Here is a 21208-nt window from a genome sequence, read left to right on the forward strand (position 1 = left end):
GAGAGTTTTCTAATCTGCGTTGTGAAATCAGTTTTCCAGGTTCAGTGCACGTTTGACCTCCGTGCTTCCTGCTGCCGACGGAAAGCTCTACATGTGTGACGGGTATTAACTTGACTCCCACATGTGAAGTTACGTTTGTCGCAGCAGTTTGGAAGCGTGACAGGATTGACCTTTAAGACAGCTGTATTAAAGACGGAGAGCAGATAAAGCCTGAAAGAGAGCGGCGTCTTTGTACTGCACAGTTCCCTGGAGATGCCAGGTTTCAATCTGCAGAGGGTTTCACTTTAGAGACTGGTTTTCATGAGGGCTTCTCAGGGCGATGGAGAAACAGCTGCACCTTTATCCTGATTCATAATTTGGCATCACAGCTGATTTTCTAGGAGATCAAGGCCATGATAATTTGGTTTGTACAGCTTGTGAGGGTTCAGCTTTCAGCGTTCAGCATCTCTCGGCTGTAAATCAAGCGAAAACCAGTTGATTGTACAGGAAGTGGGGTATGGTGCTTAAATGATACTTGGCTGGATGTTCGGATTTTGCAATTTCTGAGGGCAACCTGGAGGCATTTACTCCTGATGTGATGCATTTTGGGTTGTTAACAATTCAAACATGATACTTCCTTTAATAGCAAGTCCTTAAAGGTGCACTATGTAAGAATTGTAATTTAGAATGATCAACGTAATTTGACGAAATGACAATTTGATGTTATGTCAAAGGCATCTTTTTATCGTGATGCAGATATATCTATTAAAGTTAGCCTGCTAACCAGCTGTCCTAGTCCACTTGCTAGTTTGTTTCTCAAGAGGCAGATGGATGACAAACAGCACTAAGCTTCCCCTGGTGCTCAGTGCTCACAATCCAGGCATAGCTGCTTTGTAGAGCCGCTAGCTGCACAGTTAACTGAGCTAGACAGTAGCTACAGTTAGCAGCAGTTAGCAGTTACTCAGGTGATGTACTGCCCCCTGCTTGTTTGGAGTATGAATTTGACAGGTGGACGACCCTTACATACTGCACCTTTAACTGCTCCCTGCTGGTACGTCGGCTGGTGTGTTGCAGCCCTTAAACAACGGTATTGTCCATTTGAGCTGGCCTTTCACTTGACGTGCCAGATGTTTGTTTCACAGAACCATCTGGAAAGGCACCGTTAAAAGCTGTTTGGAAAAAGGCAGGGACATTCAGAATATACTTCGCAGGTGATAGGAGGAACCTTCTGTTTATCGGATAAACAGTAGGAGAGCGCTACCAAGGTTACAAGGTTATATCTATTTATCATTTACTGTCTCTGAGGTAGTTCTCTTCTATTGAACCATGACCTCATGTTCAAGTTAGCTGCTGTTTGGAAGAAGAAGAAGAAGAAGAAGAAGAAGAAGAAGAAGAAGAAGAAGAAGAAATAATGTGGGACTGAATGATAAAAGTTCTGTATTTTAGTTTTAAACCATTAGAGCAGTAGTGCTTTGCTCAGGGAACATTCAGTGGTGGATTATGTAATCGAGGACGGCAGGTAGTCATTCACTTCCCCACCAAAACATTTCCTAAATAATGGAAACCACCAAGTCCTACACCACTTCTACAAACTTCCCAAGCTAGATTTGGAGGCTCCAACACGTCTTTCAAACCTCACTGATGTCTCACCGATTGGCACGAAAATATGTGAAACTGTATGTGGAAATTTGGGGTTCGTGAGTTATGGAAATCGGCATTAGCTGTTGTTATTTCATATCACTCGGTGTGTGTGACACAGCGCCGTAATAGATTCCAGCGTCCGCAGAGCTCACACCGCCGCAGTTCCTCCTGCTTCGTTTGGAAATACCCTGGCGTGAAGCCGCAGTCGCCTCGTGGCCAATTCTATCCTCTCTGTGTGTGTGTGTGTGTGTGTGTGTGTGTGTGTGTGTGTGTGTGTGTGTGTGTGTGTGTGTGTGTGTGTGTGTGTGTGTGTGAATGAGAACGCTTCGGAGGTGTGTAAGACTTTATGGCTGTTACCTTCTGAGAACCCTGCTGTGGCCTCCTTGTAAATGTCAACTCTGTTATTAGAGCAGAGGAGGACAAACAGAGAGGGGGGGCGAGAGAGGTTAGAAGGGCAGAAAAATTAGGGGTGATAGAGATAGAGAGAGAAGTGTTGGACCCAGAAACAGGTTTAAGAGCTGTCTGGCTTCAAACCAGCGAGATCCTGGAGGAATAAACTGCTCTCACTAATCCTAATTTCATTTCAAGACCTGCTCTCCCCCGAGCTACCCACGCATGCCGTAACCACACGGCTGATGCCATTAAATGGCTTGTGGCTGTGTGTGTGTGTGTGTGTGTGTGTGTGTGTGTGTGTGTGTGTGTATTCCCAGGCACAGAGATGTAGTTAAGAGTTTTGGATCGGCTTTGTTGTCGTCTCAGAGGTATTCTGTTATTTAAGGCTTTTAGATGAAGTTGTTTTAGAAAAAGCAATCAAACCAGGCTTTTCAATCGGCCTCTCTTAAATTAAATGCCGGCCATCCAAAAGCTAAGTGGCCCCAGCGTAACTGCAGGGGAGGCCCCCGTCGCCACAAACTCACATTGATGCGATGCGCGCACAAACACTCACACCAGCTGCCAGGTTTCCAGCGTGAGCACAGATTCAACTCTCCGCTTGTTTCTGTTTGAATTCTCACTTGACTCCGACTCTGACGTCGCCCCGCTGGCGTTCTCCCAGCTCCATGTCCCGGCCTGAGCACTTAAACGCGCCCATATTTCATCCGCCGCAGAATGATGGAGCCGCGTCGTTGGATGAAAACATCTGCATTCATGGCATGATTAGTCAAATATTTACTGTGTCAGCGCTTCTGATCCTAAATCTCTATGTCAAGTGACGGTGGGGGGCGGGTGATAAACAGAAACAGAGACGGGAGGGTGAAACAGACGGATGAATCCTGCTCCATTATCAGTCCATTATCTCTACAAGCTTATCTCCACGCAGATAGGACAGAGCTCAGCAGAGGGACTGCTCAATTGAAAGGTCACATGCTCTATTCCCATGACAGACTGCCGAAACGTTCCTGAGCCAGAACCGAGACGTCTATCATCTCATTGGCGCCTGCTGGAGACACTTTCTGTCTTTGTAGTCACTTGTTTTGGCTGACACAGTTCAAGAGGAGGGCCGTCACTTAAAAGACATGCTTTGTCTTTTTGGCATTAAAAGCTGCCCTGGAGAACTGTGCAGTGTTGGCAGCCCAAAGGGTGGCATGATGTAACGTTTGAAGATTTAACTTCCCAGAAGTCCTGTGACCTATAACCTGAGTAGGTGCCTGAGTGAGAAAATTCTCCCTCCTTGCTCCAGAGTAGCAGTCTTTTTCCTGAACTCCCAGTTTATTGGCCCATATCAGATGTGATAATCTTAAGATCTTCAGATCTTTTCCAAAAAGAAACCAGATGCAGAGTTTTCTGTTGTCCCTCCATGAATAATAATGCCAGAAGAATCGGCAGCAGAATAGTATAAACTCTTTATGGAAAGCTCCTGAGCACTTTCAGATGTTTGTATCACTGAGTGCATCCAAAGAATCTGCACATAAGACATTAGCACAGGGCAGGAAAAGAGAGACGATGGGCTGAAATAAGTATATATTTTTACCTATTTAAATACAACCGGTACAGAAATAGATCATGAATTGCTGTAATAAGTGTTTTTATATGTGGCTGTGCTTGTTAAAGGAATTCCATAAAACCCAAAAGGATTTGTAGTATAAATGAATGTAATTATTCAGTTCATCAGTAATCTGTGTTGGTCCTGCACCTTAAAGTAGGCAAAGATGCAAAAGGAAGATCAGTTGAAGTGTTTCAGCAGATCAAAGAGCACATTATTTTGATGTTGGAAATCATCATATTGTCATTTTTCATGACGTTTAGAGAAGCCTAATATTTCTTTAGTAGTGTCTTTCAAAGGTATACTCTGGTATACACTGTCTTACCAACCATGGAGGTTTGTTGGATGGGTGTAGCATGAACATGAATCCATTAAATCCGGGGTCTCTAAAAGTCCATTTTCTACCTATTTTGTGGACCATCAAGTAGATGGTAGAGAAGTTCAGTAGGATCTAAACACAGCCAGTAGCAGGCATACAATGAACCGATGTCGCCATCAATGGACACCAGTAATCCTCCAGGGTAGCTTACACAAGTAGACGCTCAAACTCTATACAGAAGGCAGTGCTATGGAGCATTCATGACAGTAACCAGTGTATTTGTAGCATCGCCACTATTGTAAACATGTCCGGACATATACAGCAGTTGCGCTTGTTGATGTTATATCATAGTGAATCACATGGGATCTTTCTTTGTCACATTACTCTGAACCTGCCCTCAGTGCCTATAGAACGTTCTGTCACTCTTTAGCTTCATTCTCACCGCTGAAAAACAGAGAGAAAAGAGTGAATATTGGAGCTACACGTCTCCGATTGCTAACACTGATTTTGTAAGTAGGGAGCTGTTGGGCACATCATGTTAATCTATGTCAGTGATGTGTTCGCATCTTGTTTCCGCTGCCCCCAAGTGGCCCAAAAAAACCAATTCATTTTAAATGTCCAACAATTTGCGTGTTTGCATCAAGTCATTGCAAGGTTGGAACCATTTCCCTGTGAGCTACTTATGTCAACACATTATACATACACAATACTACATATTAGCTTAATTATATGCTACATTGCTCTTCACTGTCCTTATGTGTATGTTGACCCATACAATGTGCACTCCAGAACCCTTTCTAGAAGAGTTATCTAACATTTTACCCATATGGTTTTAAATAGGATCTATGAAATATTCCACATCTATTAGTATTTAAAGAACCACACTGGATTATTACCTCATATTTCTCAGATTTGAAAAAATCCAAGCCATAGATCCTTCCAACAACCTTCCCTTCTCTGTGGATGTTTTTAGTTACATTTTGGCCGCATGTGCTCCAACAAATGCCTTGTGCTACATCTGGAGTCGGTTCTCAGAATAACAGGTTGTGTAAAACACCCAACAAACACATCTAATAACTAGAGATTGGCCCATATATGGTCTGTAGCCGGAGCTCGGACTGATAACTGTCTGGGTGTCCAGGACAGGAGATTTAAACTGGATTTACACGTTTTATATCTGTTTTTATGAGCTGGATGGAGATCTATTGGTCTATTAGTGCCTGCCATCCTTGGCCCGATCATGCAAAATATGAATTAAGTGTTTTTTTGATCCAGCCAGTAAAATTCCCTCAATGATTTACATCCGCCTGTTGTACATTACTGAAGAAGTACCTGTAGTATTTAACAGGTACGATTGAGGGCACGAGCCAGTGATGTTTACAGGGTAATTTTCCCTCCACATGCTGCAGGTCTTAAAACCTAAAGCGCCTAGATGCCTCTCTTCAGCTTCCACTGTATATCTGAGTCATGTTTTCCAGTTGGAGCAAACATGCAGCTCACAGGTTTGGCTTGGTTGTGCTCTTTTCCTCAGCCATTTAATTGCTGGAAAACATGACGGTGGGTTTGTTATTCTTCTTGTAAGCCATAAAGTCTTTGAGCTCGAGTTTGTGTCTTTCAGAGATCGGTAACAGGGATGTTATTGCCAAGCAGAAATAGGCACAGCGCCCTGGTCCCTGATACAGCTTGGGTTATTTTGGTATCTGGCGTTTGTTGAACCTGGGTTCAGTCATGCATGTTATCATGATCACTTTTATGTTTTACATCAACCTTTCCTGCTGCAGCTGAACTCTGTTTTGGCTGTTATTATTCTGACACTGGCGGGTGGTTTCAGTTAAACATTGTGTCGCTGTAGCAACCACTACTACCAGTGTTCCATTGAGACCCGGATATATGATGTCACTTCCTGTTTAACTAATAAAAACATAATCATTCAGTGCTTTTTATTGGACTTTCAGTAAAAAATGAGCATGTTCCTCGGGCGTACCTTCCGTATTCCAGGGCAAAGCTGCATCAACTACATCACTGGCTCTTATGATTTCAAACATGTTTTTTGTAAATGTTAAACAAGAATTTAATTGACGTGCACAGAAAAAACTATGATATTTAATATTTAAGGTGAAGTAAAATTTAAGTGTAAGTATTGATGTCATTGTAACTTTTTTTCGTCCATAGCAATTAATAAAAAGAAATGTTTTCCTCCCAGGTAATTTTTTTCCAATGTAATAGCTACAACCTTTGCTCTCTGAAAGCATCCACAGCGTTATCTCATCTCTGTAATTACACATTTCAAGTAACTTGGACCCCTCGACTTGCCAAAGGGACTCATTTTCTCTTTTCTGGAATGATTATTATCCTGTAAATCAAAATCAGTGCATTGACTTTGTTGTATTAAGTATTGATTTCTGTAAGTTTACAATATTTGCCTCTGCCAACAAGAAGGTGTCATTTCCACTGCCCAGAATAGATCCCATTAACTTTTGGCACAGATCAAGGATCACCATTTTAGTTCTCAGGGAATAATGCATCGACCTTGATGAAAACCCCCGGCCCATTAACGTGACTGATATCTATGAATGAGTGCAATAGGGCACTAATGGGATTCCGTACCTTCTCTCAAGGTAAAGTCGATTATTTTATTGCTATTTTCTCCTTCACTCAAAATACTGCACTTTGACAAAACATACGCCGTATAATTGTTAACATATGGAACCCATGTGGTAAACAAGCTTAAGAAATACAAATTTAACTTTTACCCGAACAACAACAACCAAAGTGTTATATATATATAGGGTTTTTTTCTTTTGCTTCCATAAAAGACTGAAACATCCTACATTCCTGACCATTAGAAAAACAATGACAGGCTAATTTTACCCAAATCACCACCTTCAGCTTACTTAACCTCCTTTTAGCGGTAATTTAAGAAAGCACACGTTCTTTCTCAACACAATACAAGATAAAAACCCATCTTGAATTTGGACCATATGTGTCTGGCTGGGTTTGTCCGTAAAAAAACCTTCAGAGGGTAAATCTGACACCACAAAGTGCCACTCCTGACGACTTTAAAGAGAAACTTTAAAGGCCTTGAACCACACCCGTCGCCGTGTGAAAACGATCAGGACTCGGGGATGAGGTGTTTCTGATCTCAGTTTGTTTATGTCTGACTTGGGTGAGAAAAAATTCCTTCCCCAAACACACTTCCCCTGCAGTAAAAAGTAAATCCTCCATCACAGACCCAGAGCATGCGCCAAAAGAGACACACATGCACACATACACTTTTTTTTTTGTTATGTGGATGTGCAGACAGAGGCACAGACTGAGTGCATGAAAGCAAATAAAAACGAATGCACACAAAAGGTAGAATTCTGAGACACATTCATTCAGATATTCAAACAGGCCACAAACCACATATATGACTGCAGGCGCACATATAGACATTTATGTCACAGACAGTCCCAGGGCCTCTAAACTGACTCAAAGACTATAAAGCCTTTTCTAATGAGATTCTGTATAGAAGAGAGTCTGGAGAAGGTCCAGAGTTCCCAGTGGGAGTCCATCATAAGAGGAGCACGCTCACACACACACACACACACACAAACACACAAAAGTCAGTGTAGAGCCTCATTCAGGCAGTCAAAGTCAAGCACAGGTCATTAACATGTCAAGACTAATTGGACCAGACTTCTCTCTCTCTCTTTCTCTCTCTCTCTCTCTCTCTCTCTCTCTCGCTCTCGCTCTCGCTCTCTCGCTCTCTCTCGTGTATGTGTGTGTGTGTGTGTGTGTGTGTGTATGTGTGTGTTGTCTTCAGCATGAAACACAGAGTGCTACAACTTGCTAATAAATCAAATGCTATTATACGTGTGTTGATTGCTCCCATTCACAGCATGCCATTTTAAATCACAAATCTCTCAAATCTCTTTTACAAAGGAGACCTGGCCGAGAATGGCAGCGACACAGAGTTACAGCAGCACATTAACAGAAAAATCACACTCACATAATCCGATAAAACATTTTCACGCAGACAAACTGGACTCAACTGATTTCACCATAGTTTGAAAGCTGTTCAAAGGGCCATTGTTCTGAAGTCAACATTCAGTATGTAGATTGTTCCGTGCATCGGGTGCTGAAAGCCTAAAAGCGTCTCAGTTCAGTTCCGACTGAAAAAGGATTGGGCATGAAATTGTTGATGATTTTCTGATTTTTCACTTATGGACGGGTAGAAATAAAAGTGTGTGTATATTTCCAAAAACATTTGTCCTGTTTGTTAGTCGTCTCTGATGCAACAAGTATTAATTTTAAAGACGTTGTTTGTAAAAGCCCAGAGAACTGGCAACCAGCATCATCATGTATCATTACAATGACTGTACGCTTGATTTCTTGTACTTTTCTCTTGTCAGGACAAAAAAACTGTTCTAAGAGTAAAGCACCTTTTCACACCCGTCTGACAGCACAGCTTTGAAAAGAATAAGCTGTAAAGTTTCACACATTCAGCTCAGCCAAATTAGGTCATCAGATGCAATAAAGCCGAACACAACAGTGTGTAAATAACAAATAAAAGCAGCAGGCCTCGCCGATGCAGCGCTACATAAACGGCTGCAGTGATTCTGCAGGAGAGGGAGTGTTGGAGCTTCGGGGATTTAAAGAGCACGATAGCAGGCGCCTAAATTAGTCCTCTGAAGCTCTTTTTCTGTTTTACTAGCAGGCTAATTAAGCAACAACAGATTCCAAAGACTCTGGGCAGGCTCTGCTCGAGTCTGTTAAACACTCACTGCGGGGGACTTTCATTGAGATAATTGCGGTGCTGGAGCTCAGCGAAGTGCAAAAAACTCTTTGAACACAGTTCTTTCTTGAGAAAGTGAGAAATAGTAGTATAGTTGTACTACAGTAAGAATAAACTATGATGTGCTTTTGGCCTCATGATTGCAGCACATTTTGCACTAAAATGAAACAACGTATACGTCTCTTTGTGTATCCTCGAGGTCTGAGGTCAGGTGTTGAAAGCATTTCCTTCCTCATAAAACATTTTTTAAAGCCAGTTAAAACATGAAACCTCCATTGTTTACATCGTGGTTTTGTAAGCTTTTGGTCTTCTTCAGTGCATTTTCCTGGAAAATTGCTCATTTTCTTGGCACCTGTTGATCCTGGGATAGTGTTAGAACACTGTGAAGACCTGTCATACCAAGTCGACAGTCAGCCATCAGCCAGCGAATAACATTTTACAGGCCGTCGTTGGGCTTTTGTGACATCTCCCGCCCCATTGGCAGCAGTCGGGCCATTGTCGGTGGCGTGTTGGCAGTTAAACATGTACAGAACCGGTGTCAGAGCATGTTGTTCAGAGAAAGCTAAGCAAATTAGTGCACGAGAAGAAAAACAGAAAAAGGAAGGCTCAGTGTTCTCACTTGTTCCCAGTCCTTTTTTTATAGATATCCCCTAAGAGTCTGGGCAATTTTCTTGCGTCTCCTGGTGAGATTAACCCTCAACTTGTTGATTCTCAGAGCCGGAGGAAAAGTATGTTAGATTTCATGGCTGAAATGGCCCATCAAATTCTGCATTTCTGCTGTTTTGTTTGTGTCCATATTACAGTTGCATGTACTATGATAGTTGCTGTAAACCAGTTGAGATTGATGATTAAACTCTGCAGGAAGAACATCAGTTTAAATCTCCCCATACAGTTTCATTAACCAGGATTCAAACCAAACGTTACCAGCATAAAAAAAGCCCCCCAATGTAAGATCTCATAGGCTTCGGGAAAAAAAACAAACAAAAAAACATCAAGTCAGTCCTTTACAGAAGTGAATCAAAACACATTCAAACAAAGTGGGGGTGTTTTTCAGTGTTAAACTGTAATATGTAACATTTCTCCATTAAAATGCCTCAAACTGACCAGAACTTTGTTGAATATTTTGTTGAGCTGTCTACTTCAATGTAGAAATCCAAAACCTTATGCTATAAGAATTTTTTAGATTTGTAATTTATTATTCTAAATGATTGTAAAAACGACCTCTGGCTGTTAGTGGTGAGAGTCGGTTGCTCTGTTCATTGAAATGCCCCCAACGTCACTCCAGACAGCAAACAGACACACCAAGAGGAGCCAGAAAACAGGTACTTCTATTGAACACACGCACAGAGACGCACATTAAGTCATTCGGCCTCTCGCAGTGAGCCTCACTTTGATGTCGGCCACATCAGACGGGGTCCACGCTCAGAAATCAAACAAGCCCACCGCCGCCACCGCTGTCACTTCATTTGGACATTCCTGCAGCTGAGCAACAGCTGGCCAAACTCCACACACACAAGCACACACACGCACACACACACAAGCACGCATCCTCACCCAACATGACTGCAAAGTGTACAGTTGCTGTTGTTTAACCCTCCGTGAAATGACCAAATAAACAAAAGAAACCAACAAAAACTACACTTATACGTTCACAACTGCATTCAGCTTCAGTTTAAACATTCGGGAGTTAACATATTCATATCAAATCCAGAGTAATTCGGGAGTTAAGCAGTGATGTGTACACCACGTTGTCACAGCTGCAGTGTCGGACCTTGTGCGACGACCAGGCATTAACCCATGACAGCGAGTTCTGTGTGAGAAGGTTGCATTCAGCGATGTGAGCGTGGGTCCATGACCTTCTGCCAGACATGTGGTTTGTATGACAATAGTGAAGCGCAACTATTTCCAGTGAAACCCAGAAACACAGCTCTCGTCAGTTTTCTTCAGATGCTGCAGAAAAGAACTTTTAAACATGAATCCATCACTGTCAAATTAATTGTGATTCGTGTTTATATTTGCTGCAAATCAAAGACATCATATCCCAGATGACTGTCAGATTGTTTGTACCGTTGTCTCTCGATCATAACAGAACTCTCAAACATGCACACATATGGACATGACCATGGTTTACCCAAAGTTGACATTTTCTGTAAAACTTGTCTCCTTTCTATTAAGCCTTTCCACTCCTTGGTGTTTTTGTCATTTATTAAAGATGATAAACTTGATGCTGGTCACTTTTTCATTCACCTTTGGCTCATTTCAGTTCCTAGAATGCCAGTACTTTTAACTCTGAGAGCGTTACCTCTGCACATTCACTGCCAAGGTTGTCTCAGTGATACACACAATGTGACAAATGAGAATTTGAAATTTGAAATGACAATTTTGGCTATGTTGGGGTTGAAGAGCTCCACAATAAACCCACAGTCTAACATAGTCTAACATAACAAATCCCAAATGATTGCCCTTTTTACTCACATTTATTTTGAAATGATGATGTGTATCTCTCCAACTTCTGGATTTGAGTCCAGTATTTACTCTCCTGGCAGTTCTGCTTTGGTCTCCACCAATGTCTGGTGAATATCTAGCTTTCTTTTTTTTCCTTTCAACTTAAATAACAGCTTGCTTTATTACTTGGATTTTGCACTGAAAACTCGTCTCAGTAGCTGTTGCAGTGTTTTCTTACAGGTTTCTGTCTGTCTCTCTCGGAGTTTTCACTTCATCATCGCTCTACTGATGATATTCATGCTAAGAAATGGTCCAACGCCTTATCATAGTCGTCTGACACCCTCGCTTTCGAAATACTCAAAGAATAAATTGTAAATATGCAGACACATCACATTACGCTCAAAGCCAGCCAAATCTCCCGCAGGTTCCATGTCCAGGCCTCAAACAAACACAAACAATCAGCGCTAAATAATCAAAGTGCATTCTTTATTTGCAGCAGCACCATTTGAGCTCGGCAGCGCGTGTTGTTTGTGTATTGTAGTGTACATTATGCGTCACGATTGTTTGATTGCTGTGATCGACCATGGTTGATCGCAAAAGCTGTCTCCTCCAAGCTGTTTCTCATTACAGCCCAGCGGGAAGCACAGGCTCAGTCACTGATAAATGAGCTGTGAAATACCTGCCAGCTGTCAAGTTCATCTGGTGTGAGCTTCTAAAAATGTTTGAATGCCTCCTTTAAATGTTTCCGCTTATTTCAATTTGTGCTGAAATTGTGAGCCGGTCCAGAAGTAAAGTCAATGATGCCAACTGAGCAACTACACTCACCAGTAATGATGAACGCTTTATCCCGTAAGCTTTAAGAACAGTGGATAAATGTTTTTGAGCATCACAGCCCATGCAAGATAACTCCCCATTTGATCCAATAAAGTTTAGAAAGTCTAGAAGAGCTGGACAATTAAATAACTTTATCCCCATTCAAGGTAGCTGAACCAGAAGTTAGCCTGCTTGGTGGTAGAAGTATTTTCATGCCCGGGAAGTCACCAGTCAACCCTTCTCCAACGCTGTGTCCAGATTTGATGTGATATCCTTGGCCTGGACCATCACCAGTATGCTTTTAGAACCAAAAGATTCACTGGGGATGCCATCTCCACTGCCTTCCACTCAGTTTTCAAACAAATAATAACCCCTTTTTTTTTCCAATGTCATGTCTGTTCTTCCTCTGCTGTATGACATCTTCATTGTCTGGTGCAATAATCCAATTTAATCTTTATCTCTCACACATTTCATCTTTGAGCCAGTTGGAGCTTACTGAGCTTAACTCCGGATATGAATCCAGCCTTTTTTACTCATCCACTTAAAATTAATCTAACGGCTGCCGTTTGATGTGAGGTCATACAAAGCAGGTTGTTCCCTGTCGGATTTTAAGATCCCGTAATTTCATTCTCATTCACCGCTGGAAGACTTTCAGGTCTGCAGTTCACAAAAAGACTCTTTCTTCTTTAGTTCCTTCCGACTTCCTGCTGCTGGCGTCCACTCAAAGTCAAGTAGGATGTTGGTCAGTTTCTGTCTGGTAGAAGGTGACTGCTTTCACTCTGTTCTCTCATTTATACACAAACACTTGAACACACGGTGTGACGGACACATGTGGTGTCCATATCTGGCTTCATTATCATTATTAATGTTAGACAGATATTTTGAACATGCATCTCACTATGTGAGAGAGAGAAGAGGAGAATTGTGAATACAATGTAGTATTTACACACAGACGTTCCAGACACATGTGGTAAATTGGCTATTTTTAACTGAGAAGCAGCTGTTTTAATATTTCTCATCCACCTCTCAGGTCAGATCACTTTCACCTCTGGCTGGTCAATTATATAATATAAGCTGCACTGAATTGGATTTGTATTTTAGAATTACATTACATGGTCTGTGAATGTTGAAGTCGTTTCAGATATTTTACTGAGACAGTCGTTCCAGCTCAGTGTCCCTGAGGAATCATATTCCTACTGGGTTAGTCTGCAATGCAGATTTTACAACCTGCACCAATAGTCAGTGCTAATGCAAGAAGGTTAATGTAGCAAAGCTGAAAGAAGGGGTCTAACACAGGCTTCCTTTTCCCTGCATATCCCAAAGTGAGTAAAAACATATTGTCTCAGCAGTAAACAACAATCAGACCTAACAATAATATTGAAGCTGTGCCAAGATAAATCTAAGGGTTCATTAGATTGTTGAATTGTTAAAAATCCTCAACATGTAACGATCTGAAATGGAAAAATCTCTCTTTGCTGGTCACAACTCATGTATGAAACAGAAACGGAGCTTTACAGGAGTCCCTGACACCGGCATTCTTTCACAAGGCCAGCAGGGGATGACCCCGCTGGTTTCAAAAAGAAGTCTGATTGCATGTAAGCTTATGACAGAAATAGCTCTATTTCTCACTTGGTTTATCACAGGTATCACTTTCTAATGAGTTTAGGGTGTCAATCTATAATTTCAAATCTAAAGGTGTCAAAAGTAAATATTACTTATTTCATCAGTTTAATCAAGACTTGGAGATCTTGATGAGTGTCCTTATTAGCCCCTGAAATGCTTCCTTTCTAATGTCTTTCAGAATTGTCTCATCTTATTCCTGTTTTGATCAGAAAGGTCATTCCAGGTACTCCATAGACCAAAAACAACACACCACAACTGCTTGTTCTGGCTTTTTATTGTCTCTGTGTTTAAGTTGGATAACTGGAAGAGGAGGAGTAGACGGGTAGAGGCTCTGAAGCGACGAAGTATATCAGCCATGTGTGAGTCCTTCATGGAGGTCTTTTGCTCAATTATGCTTCACTACTGAGGTGTTTTCAGCAGTCGGACCATAAATTGCAGCATGGGGGTTGATGTTGAGAGTACTAGATTATGGATAAATTCATGGTTGTAATCAAAGTAATGATGTTTACGTTCTTGTATTCATATTGTTTTCAGCATGGAGCCACAGTTGTGGTGTGGTCAAGGATTGCACTGAAAATTGCTCTTTTAGATCTCAGAAAAACAAAAGAACGGCCTCTTTTCAAACACCTCATCTTCTCTTCAGTGATAGCAAACAGTACCACACAGGAAGACACTCAAACTGAGCTCGAGTCGGAGTTAGTGTTGTTTCCAAATAGCGCCGTCACTGGCGTGGGATTGTATACAGCACAATGTTTGACCTGCAAGAGACAAACACAGCAACAAGAAGCATTAAGGCCGTCTTTGTTGAAACCCACCTACAATGCAGCGGTGAGCCAGCAAGAGATTTTGTCTTTGTAAAAATCCAATGAACTTGAAAAAATGATAATTTTCAGTTCGATAATGTGGAAATATGTTTTATTTTGTGTTATTCATGAATATGCTGCTCATGCAGGGAATGCATTCGCTGACAAAAGCTCTGTTTCCTGTTACCGAAGCGTTCAGTTAAAACAGTTGTTTTGACAAAAAGAAAAGCTGTTGTATTTTGAGACAAAGTTTGTACGATTTAAGAATTAACTTGCAACCTTGTCGGAAAAAAGATTTGGAATAGTTCAAAAGATAACTCGTGCTATTTTGAGTAAAAATTGTAATATTTTGAGATGGAGTTTTAAAAAAAAAAAAAGTCTGACATTTAAAACTACTTAATATTTATAGAAAAACAACAACAACGGTTTAAAAATAAAGGTAGAATATCTAAGAAAAATGTGCAGTACTTGAAGAAAAAGTGGGAAAAATGGTGATAACAGCTGAAATATGACATTTTTCTTGAAATACTACAACATTGTCTCATTTGTATTGTTTCACTGTATTCAATTTATACTTTGAACAAATAAGCAGCAACATGAAACTTAAGAAATGTTGAGAGTCTTAATATCAAACCTGTTACATTTTTGATTATATTTTGAGAAAACAAAAGCCGTAATGATCAACTGACGCTCCGCACATGTTCAGTCCTCTGCGACTGTCGTACTGGACGTGCTGGGAGTCATGTGAGGCTGTACAAATAAACCGGACTAGACAACGTGAAGATCGCTTTGAGTCGCATCACACAGGAGTTCACTAAGTCTGTTTGTAATGGCAGAGTCCTTCAAAGATAAATGGAGCTGCTTTCTCTCCTTGGAAACACACACACACACACACATGCACACACACCCACTGATGCACACATACTTCTTGTTCAGTAACTTTATTAAAACTCCTGTGAGAGGGCTAAACAGGGAGATTAGTAACCATGGGTGCAGAGCCACGAGGGAGAGAACTGCAGGACGTTTGACTTGTCCAACATTTCTAACACAACACAGGGATGCCTCATGAAAGACCTTCGATTGGGAGGGTCAGAGGAGGTTAGGACCGAAGTTATTTACCTACACCTATTAGTATCAGGAATTAAAACAAATCAGTTAAAGGTTTTCAATTGAAACGTCAGCGGACCCAAAACACGTTCATAGTGACGAACGTTGCGAGGACATTTAAAGTTTTTGAAATAGAATATGAATGATTATTATAACAAAAGTTCAAACCTAATTAGAGATATAAATAAAACATACAGAAATAGTGACACTACGGCTATTGATGTCTGTACGCTTTTCAAGTATGTAACTAATTAGTATTGCTATTACTGTGGCTGACTCGATGAGGTGTAGTTACTTAGTGCTGTACTTGTTTTAAATGACTTCTGTTAACTTTACCTTCCAGGGAAATCCTCTTTGCAGACAAAAATGCATGCAGAAACTGTACAGCACGGGACTTTTTGTGTCTGTTGTTTTTACCTTGGCAGCTTTTGCACATTCAATTGTATCTGTGTGAAGTCAAACATCTTCTAACCGCTGCCTGAGCACAACTTATCTGCTTGTTACACACATGCAGAGTCTCCCAGTGAGACAGACAGGCTGGCTGGACAGTTTCATGTCAGAGGCAGAGAGAGAAGACAGAGGGAGGTCTATCAGAACCGCATTCCTCCGTGGGTGAAGCCAAACACAACACGGTTCCTTCATCCATCTCTTTATGTGCAGCCAGTGTGAGTAGGTGTGAGCTCACGCAGCCATCTCTGTGAGAACCAGTTTTAAAAAGCTGTAGTCCTTGTGAGGGAGGACATGCTGACCAGTCCTTACTTTTGGACAGACCTTTAAAGGGTAGTTTGAGGGTTGGTATTAGAGTTAGAATAGATATTTTTTATTGAAACTGCACACCAACTGCTTTACCAACCCAAAAGGTCGCTATCTGATATCCTGGGAATGCGACTCAACAATCAACTGTCTTTGTGGTGCATTTAGGAACAGCTCAGACAAATCCTACTGATTCTACCTTTAAGTTTAATGGTCTTCGAATGACAGAAATATGACTTTTTACTTGGAGTACATTTCACAGCCTGAATGACCATTTACTTGAGTAAAGACTGTGTTCACTTTTCTAACCACGTTGAGCGCCGATAAAACTCACAAAACAAATCTCTTGAATCCGTCGCAAACACATACATAGAGACCATGTGAGGACTGAACCAATAATGTACAATCTGTCAGATCCAGCTGGTGTCCTGGCCCCCTCTCCCAGCATTTGATACATGAGTAGAAATTGTCTCCCTCTCCACAGAGGGTTTCAAAGACCATGAAGCTGTTATCTGTTGTGAATAGTGCTGCCGTGACCGTGTGTGTTTGTGTTGTTTTGCGTGTCCGTAAGAAATGAAGGAAGTGGAGGGGAATAGAACAGACACAAGATGACATTCGCATCCCACAGAGCTGCAGCATGAGAGGTTCTAAATGGATTTGTCAGGCTTGCGTCTCATCTTTCAGTCTCTGTCTCATCAACCTCGCCTGAAGTCACAACACTCACCTTAAAGACTCTCCTGCTGCAGTCTGACATTATAAGGGGTTGATGACAGACTCTCCTGGATGTGTAATTACTAAACGGTTTGCCGACATATTAGCTATATCGACTTGCCGTGAATAGAAAAGCCTTCTATTCTCTGCTCAGTCACCTGACGCTGACCTCTGAGGCTTGGTTGATCGCATATGCAGAGCTCTCCATGTTAACAGAGCAGCAGGTTAACACACACCAATTAATAGAGAGTGATCTGTTGTGCTGAGTGATCATTCCCTCGGGCGGGGAAACCAGAGGAAACAAACTGAGACACACACACGGTGGAAAATCTCTTCAAATGTGTTCTGGCAACGAGACACAATTATGAGTTTATACGTCTTCACTGTAATAGCACACAGTTGTCCTGAACTGTGAGAACCCACAGCCCCCTAACAGTCTGTGGTTCGCAAATGTAATGCTGCACCTTAAACTAGAAAACCCACACTGTGGTTCCTCTGACAAATTACAGAGAAATTGGAAACCAATCTTTGGATTACATTAACACTAAGCTCTGTCCCGCCGCTCCATCTGTAGCCTTTAAATTATCCCGACATGATTATCTGACAGAAATGTGGTATCCATGTGTGTGTTGTCACTGTTGGTACAACAATGTGTTTCGCAAGTGTCAACATTCAGAAACTGAGTTAGAAAGCCAGATTTTTCTGCTGACCACCTTTTTTTTCCTTTTAATGAGTGGGGCTCCTCTTCGGCTTCTCCTTATCCTCGTATTTACCTCTGGTACAGTGCACCTGGTGTGCGCTCTTCTTATGCATTGCACTTTCTAGCAGTTTTTTGAAGTTGTAATGTTTTCAGGTTTTCAGACGCACCACTTTTTCCATAAATTGTTTTTAATCGCCCAGTTGCACACACATGTTGCTCTATGGGTGTGCCTCGCTGGTTTGTTTACAACTTTGAGGCAGCTGCTTTGTGGATGGAGCATCTTACATTTCTATATGTCCAGCTCTGAACCGTCAATGGTAGGGGGACATTGATTATCGGGGCAGATATTCAGCATGTTCTGATTTTCAGTCTCAGTGGTTTTTCTGACAGATTGCTGATAAAATGAACTAATTTCAAATGTGCTACATTGGCTCTGATGCAGCATCCTCTCACACAATGTCCCGCCCACAACAATATCCGATTGGTAGTGCATCACAAGTAATAGTCTATAAACAATAGAATGACAAGTAACTAGTAACTAAATGTAGGGGCGGCTGTAGTTTAGCAGGTACAGATCCCAGCTCCGGGCTGAGCTGAGCTGCATGTCAAAGTGTCCTTGAGCAAGATACTGAACCCCAAATTGCTTCTGATGTGCAGTTGGCACCTTGCATGGTGGCCTCTGCTATCAGTGAGGGCCCTGCGATGAGCTGGTGACTTGTGTTACTCTCCCAGAGACAGCTTTGATTTGCTACAGCAAAAACCCCTGCAACCCCATAAAAAGGATAAAGTGATTACAGACGATGGATGGATGGATAGTAACTAAATATATCAAATAAATGTGGTGGAGGAAGTATGAAGTAGCAGCTATGGTAATATTAAGAGTAGAAAAACAGTACTTAAGTAAATAATACGGCTGTGGCGGCGTGATTTTTGATCACACTACCTTGCCTGGTTACCTCTGATTGGCCACATCCTGTCCGTTAAGCAATGCACATGGGCAACTCTCTCCAACACAACATGCTGCTACTTCTCCCAAACACTCAGCTACTCACTTCTTAGAACAAAAGTTCACAGGTCATCCACATCTTTCTGCAGGTAACACACAGATTCAGAGCAACAAAATCCCTCTGTGCATCATGAGATCTAAAATGAAGCATGAATATTAAGGAATAATAGAGGCTATAATAGGAGAAGCTCTGGGGATCCTTGCAAAATAGACAGATTTTACCACAGCATTTCATTTATCATCCTCTGCCACTTTACTTGTTTCTTCATCTCCCTCCTCTTATCGCTCATCATCTCCTCGGTCTTGTTCCACTTTCTCTTCTTCCATTTCAAAGAGAAGAACTGCTGAGAGTCTCTGTCAAGTTCTAGTTGATCCCAAGTTTGTGTGTGCTCGTCTGAAAAAACACTGCGCCCGCAGACCATCATTTAGCAGTTAAGCGCTTCGTGTTAGATGAGAGATTTCAGCTTATTTAGTTTTTCAGGTCATTAGAAATAAACCTAACACACATAATGAGCGGGAATCTGGATGATTTGTTTGCAGCCATGCGGTTTCGCGGCACTTTTCGAACTCTGAGGTCATGCAGACGTTTCTTGGCCTGGATCTGAGCACATGAAGCCACACACAGAGAAAAACACACTTACATCACTGTCTTAGAAACGTGGAGCATTCAGAGAGTAGTATCAGCATGCTTGGAGCATGGAGGAGGATGTGCAAAGGGAATAATCTGCTTCTTCCTGTTTACCAAATAAAACCTTTTTCCTCCATCTGGGGTTTCTTGCACACATCGGTCCCCACTGTCCTGCAGAGAGGATGTCGTCATGCCGTAACGCTGAGGATCTGGTTTCAAAATATCTCCCGGGCTATCGGGCTGTTACCACGCAACGTGCTCTCAACATAACACGAGGCCGAGAAGCTTTTTCTCATTAGGCACGGTGGAGAACTGAGAGAGGAGGAAAGAAGTGGCCTTTATGCCACAGCCAAAATCAAGACAAGAGAGGTTCATCTGTATTATTTTAACTCTCAGCAAATGTGATGTTTCAGCGCAATAAACACGTATGTAATCCAGATCGTGCCGTCCCAGTAATCTTAAGGGAAAACATGTTGTCCCTTGTCCTTGTTACTCCTGCTTCTTTCAGATTTTTGTATTTTTGGAAAGATCAAGAACAAATTGTGGTGAATCCACACTGATTGAAGAAGTCTCTCAGATCCCTTACGTCAGTAAAAGTAGCAGCAGAGGGCTCTAAAGTGAATGCATTCTTTACTCTAGTAGAAGTACAGATACTTGTGTAAAGAGAAGACTCATGTCATATTAATATAATACAAAGACTATTAAAGGAACTTTAAGGTAGAATCAGTAGGATTTGTCCCAGGATGTCAAAAAACGATTAAAATAACGAAAATAGCGATTTTGATGCTAGCATAAAAGTACTCTATGCACTCCACTGACAATTAGCTTGCCCAAAAACGAAACTACGGTGAATCTTAAAAATGACTCTTTCATCGTAATTATGCTTTTACACAAAGGTTTGACTCACATACATTCACAAATAAAGCCTAGGTTGCTTTTTGGCGAGAGTTTCACTTCAAGTACTCCTCTTGAGTAAAATCTGTACCAAAACAAACAACGCTTTGTGCTAACGCTGTCTCTGCTTTAAGTGTTGGACGATCAGCAACACACAGTCGCCAAGTTCAACATCAGTCACCACGAAGACAGACTTTCCACGATGTGTCGTCATCACAGCCCAGAGAAGCTCACAGTCCGCCAACTCTGGAGACTGGATTTGAAGTCATGAAAATATTTAGGTCTGGATTGAACAAAAAAAAAAAAAAACATTTAGTATGAATAGACATCCAAAATTAGTGCAGAGGACTGGATCAACATCTGTTCTGCGTTATAACACTCTGACTCGGTCCAAGCTGATGTGATTGATAGTAAATGATACTCGATTTGGGGACTTTTGCGTAGCCGAGGGATCAGTGAATCAACATCCAGAACTAATCTCTCACTCTCTTTCTCTCTCCCTCTCCCTCCCTCCCCAGTGTCTCGTTCGCAGGTGTCTTCGCAGCGCCAGGAGGTGCTGATGGAGAACGTGACCCGGATGTCGGAGCGCTCCAGGCTGCTCCAGCAGACCCTGGGCGAGGGGTCCACTCAGGCCGACCTGCTGGAGAACATCTGGAAGCTTGAGAACCTCTTCCAGAACCACAGCGACTGGCTGCAGAGGCTGGAGATCCTCATCAAGGTACGACACGAGACTGAAAAGAGCTTTAACAGAGCAGAGAACTGTTCTTGAAGAAGATGATGATGATGATTAATTAGAGGCATGTATCGTGCTTTCCACGCCACTAGATTTGTCTGAAAGCTTAACCTTTACAAACAGTACTTAATTTAATTTAGTAAACTTTAGCACAGTTCAATAGTATTTCTCATGCCTACTTTATGTAATAAGCACACTACTATCAATGTACTAGTGTACAAGTATAAGACTTTAGTAAGTTATTTGGACTAAGATAGTGTTTAAGATTCATAAAAATTGAGTTCACAACTAGTTT

The 21208-nt window shown here is 41.7% G+C and overlaps 1 protein-coding gene across 5 annotated transcripts in view; it reads left to right on the forward strand.

Annotated features, from left to right (window-relative positions):
* Positions 1-21208, forward strand: part of scara5 (scavenger receptor class A, member 5 (putative)) — an 80735-nt gene that overhangs the window by 13480 nt on the left and 46047 nt on the right. For 3 of the 5 annotated variants that reach the window (XM_037087244.1, XM_037087246.1, XM_037087245.1), the window contains one exon: positions 20699-20898. In XM_037087244.1, coding sequence (XP_036943139.1) covers positions 20699-20898 — 200 coding nt within the window. Of the gene's footprint in view, positions 1-16126; positions 16154-20303; positions 20462-20698; positions 20899-21208 lie in introns of those variants that run through there. The other 2 variants (XM_037087247.1, XM_037087248.1) reach the window with 2 other exon arrangements.

Source organism: Acanthopagrus latus, chromosome 22 (genome assembly GCF_904848185.1).
Source record: "Acanthopagrus latus isolate v.2019 chromosome 22, fAcaLat1.1, whole genome shotgun sequence".
Lineage (NCBI taxonomy): Eukaryota > Metazoa > Chordata > Actinopteri > Spariformes > Sparidae > Acanthopagrus > Acanthopagrus latus.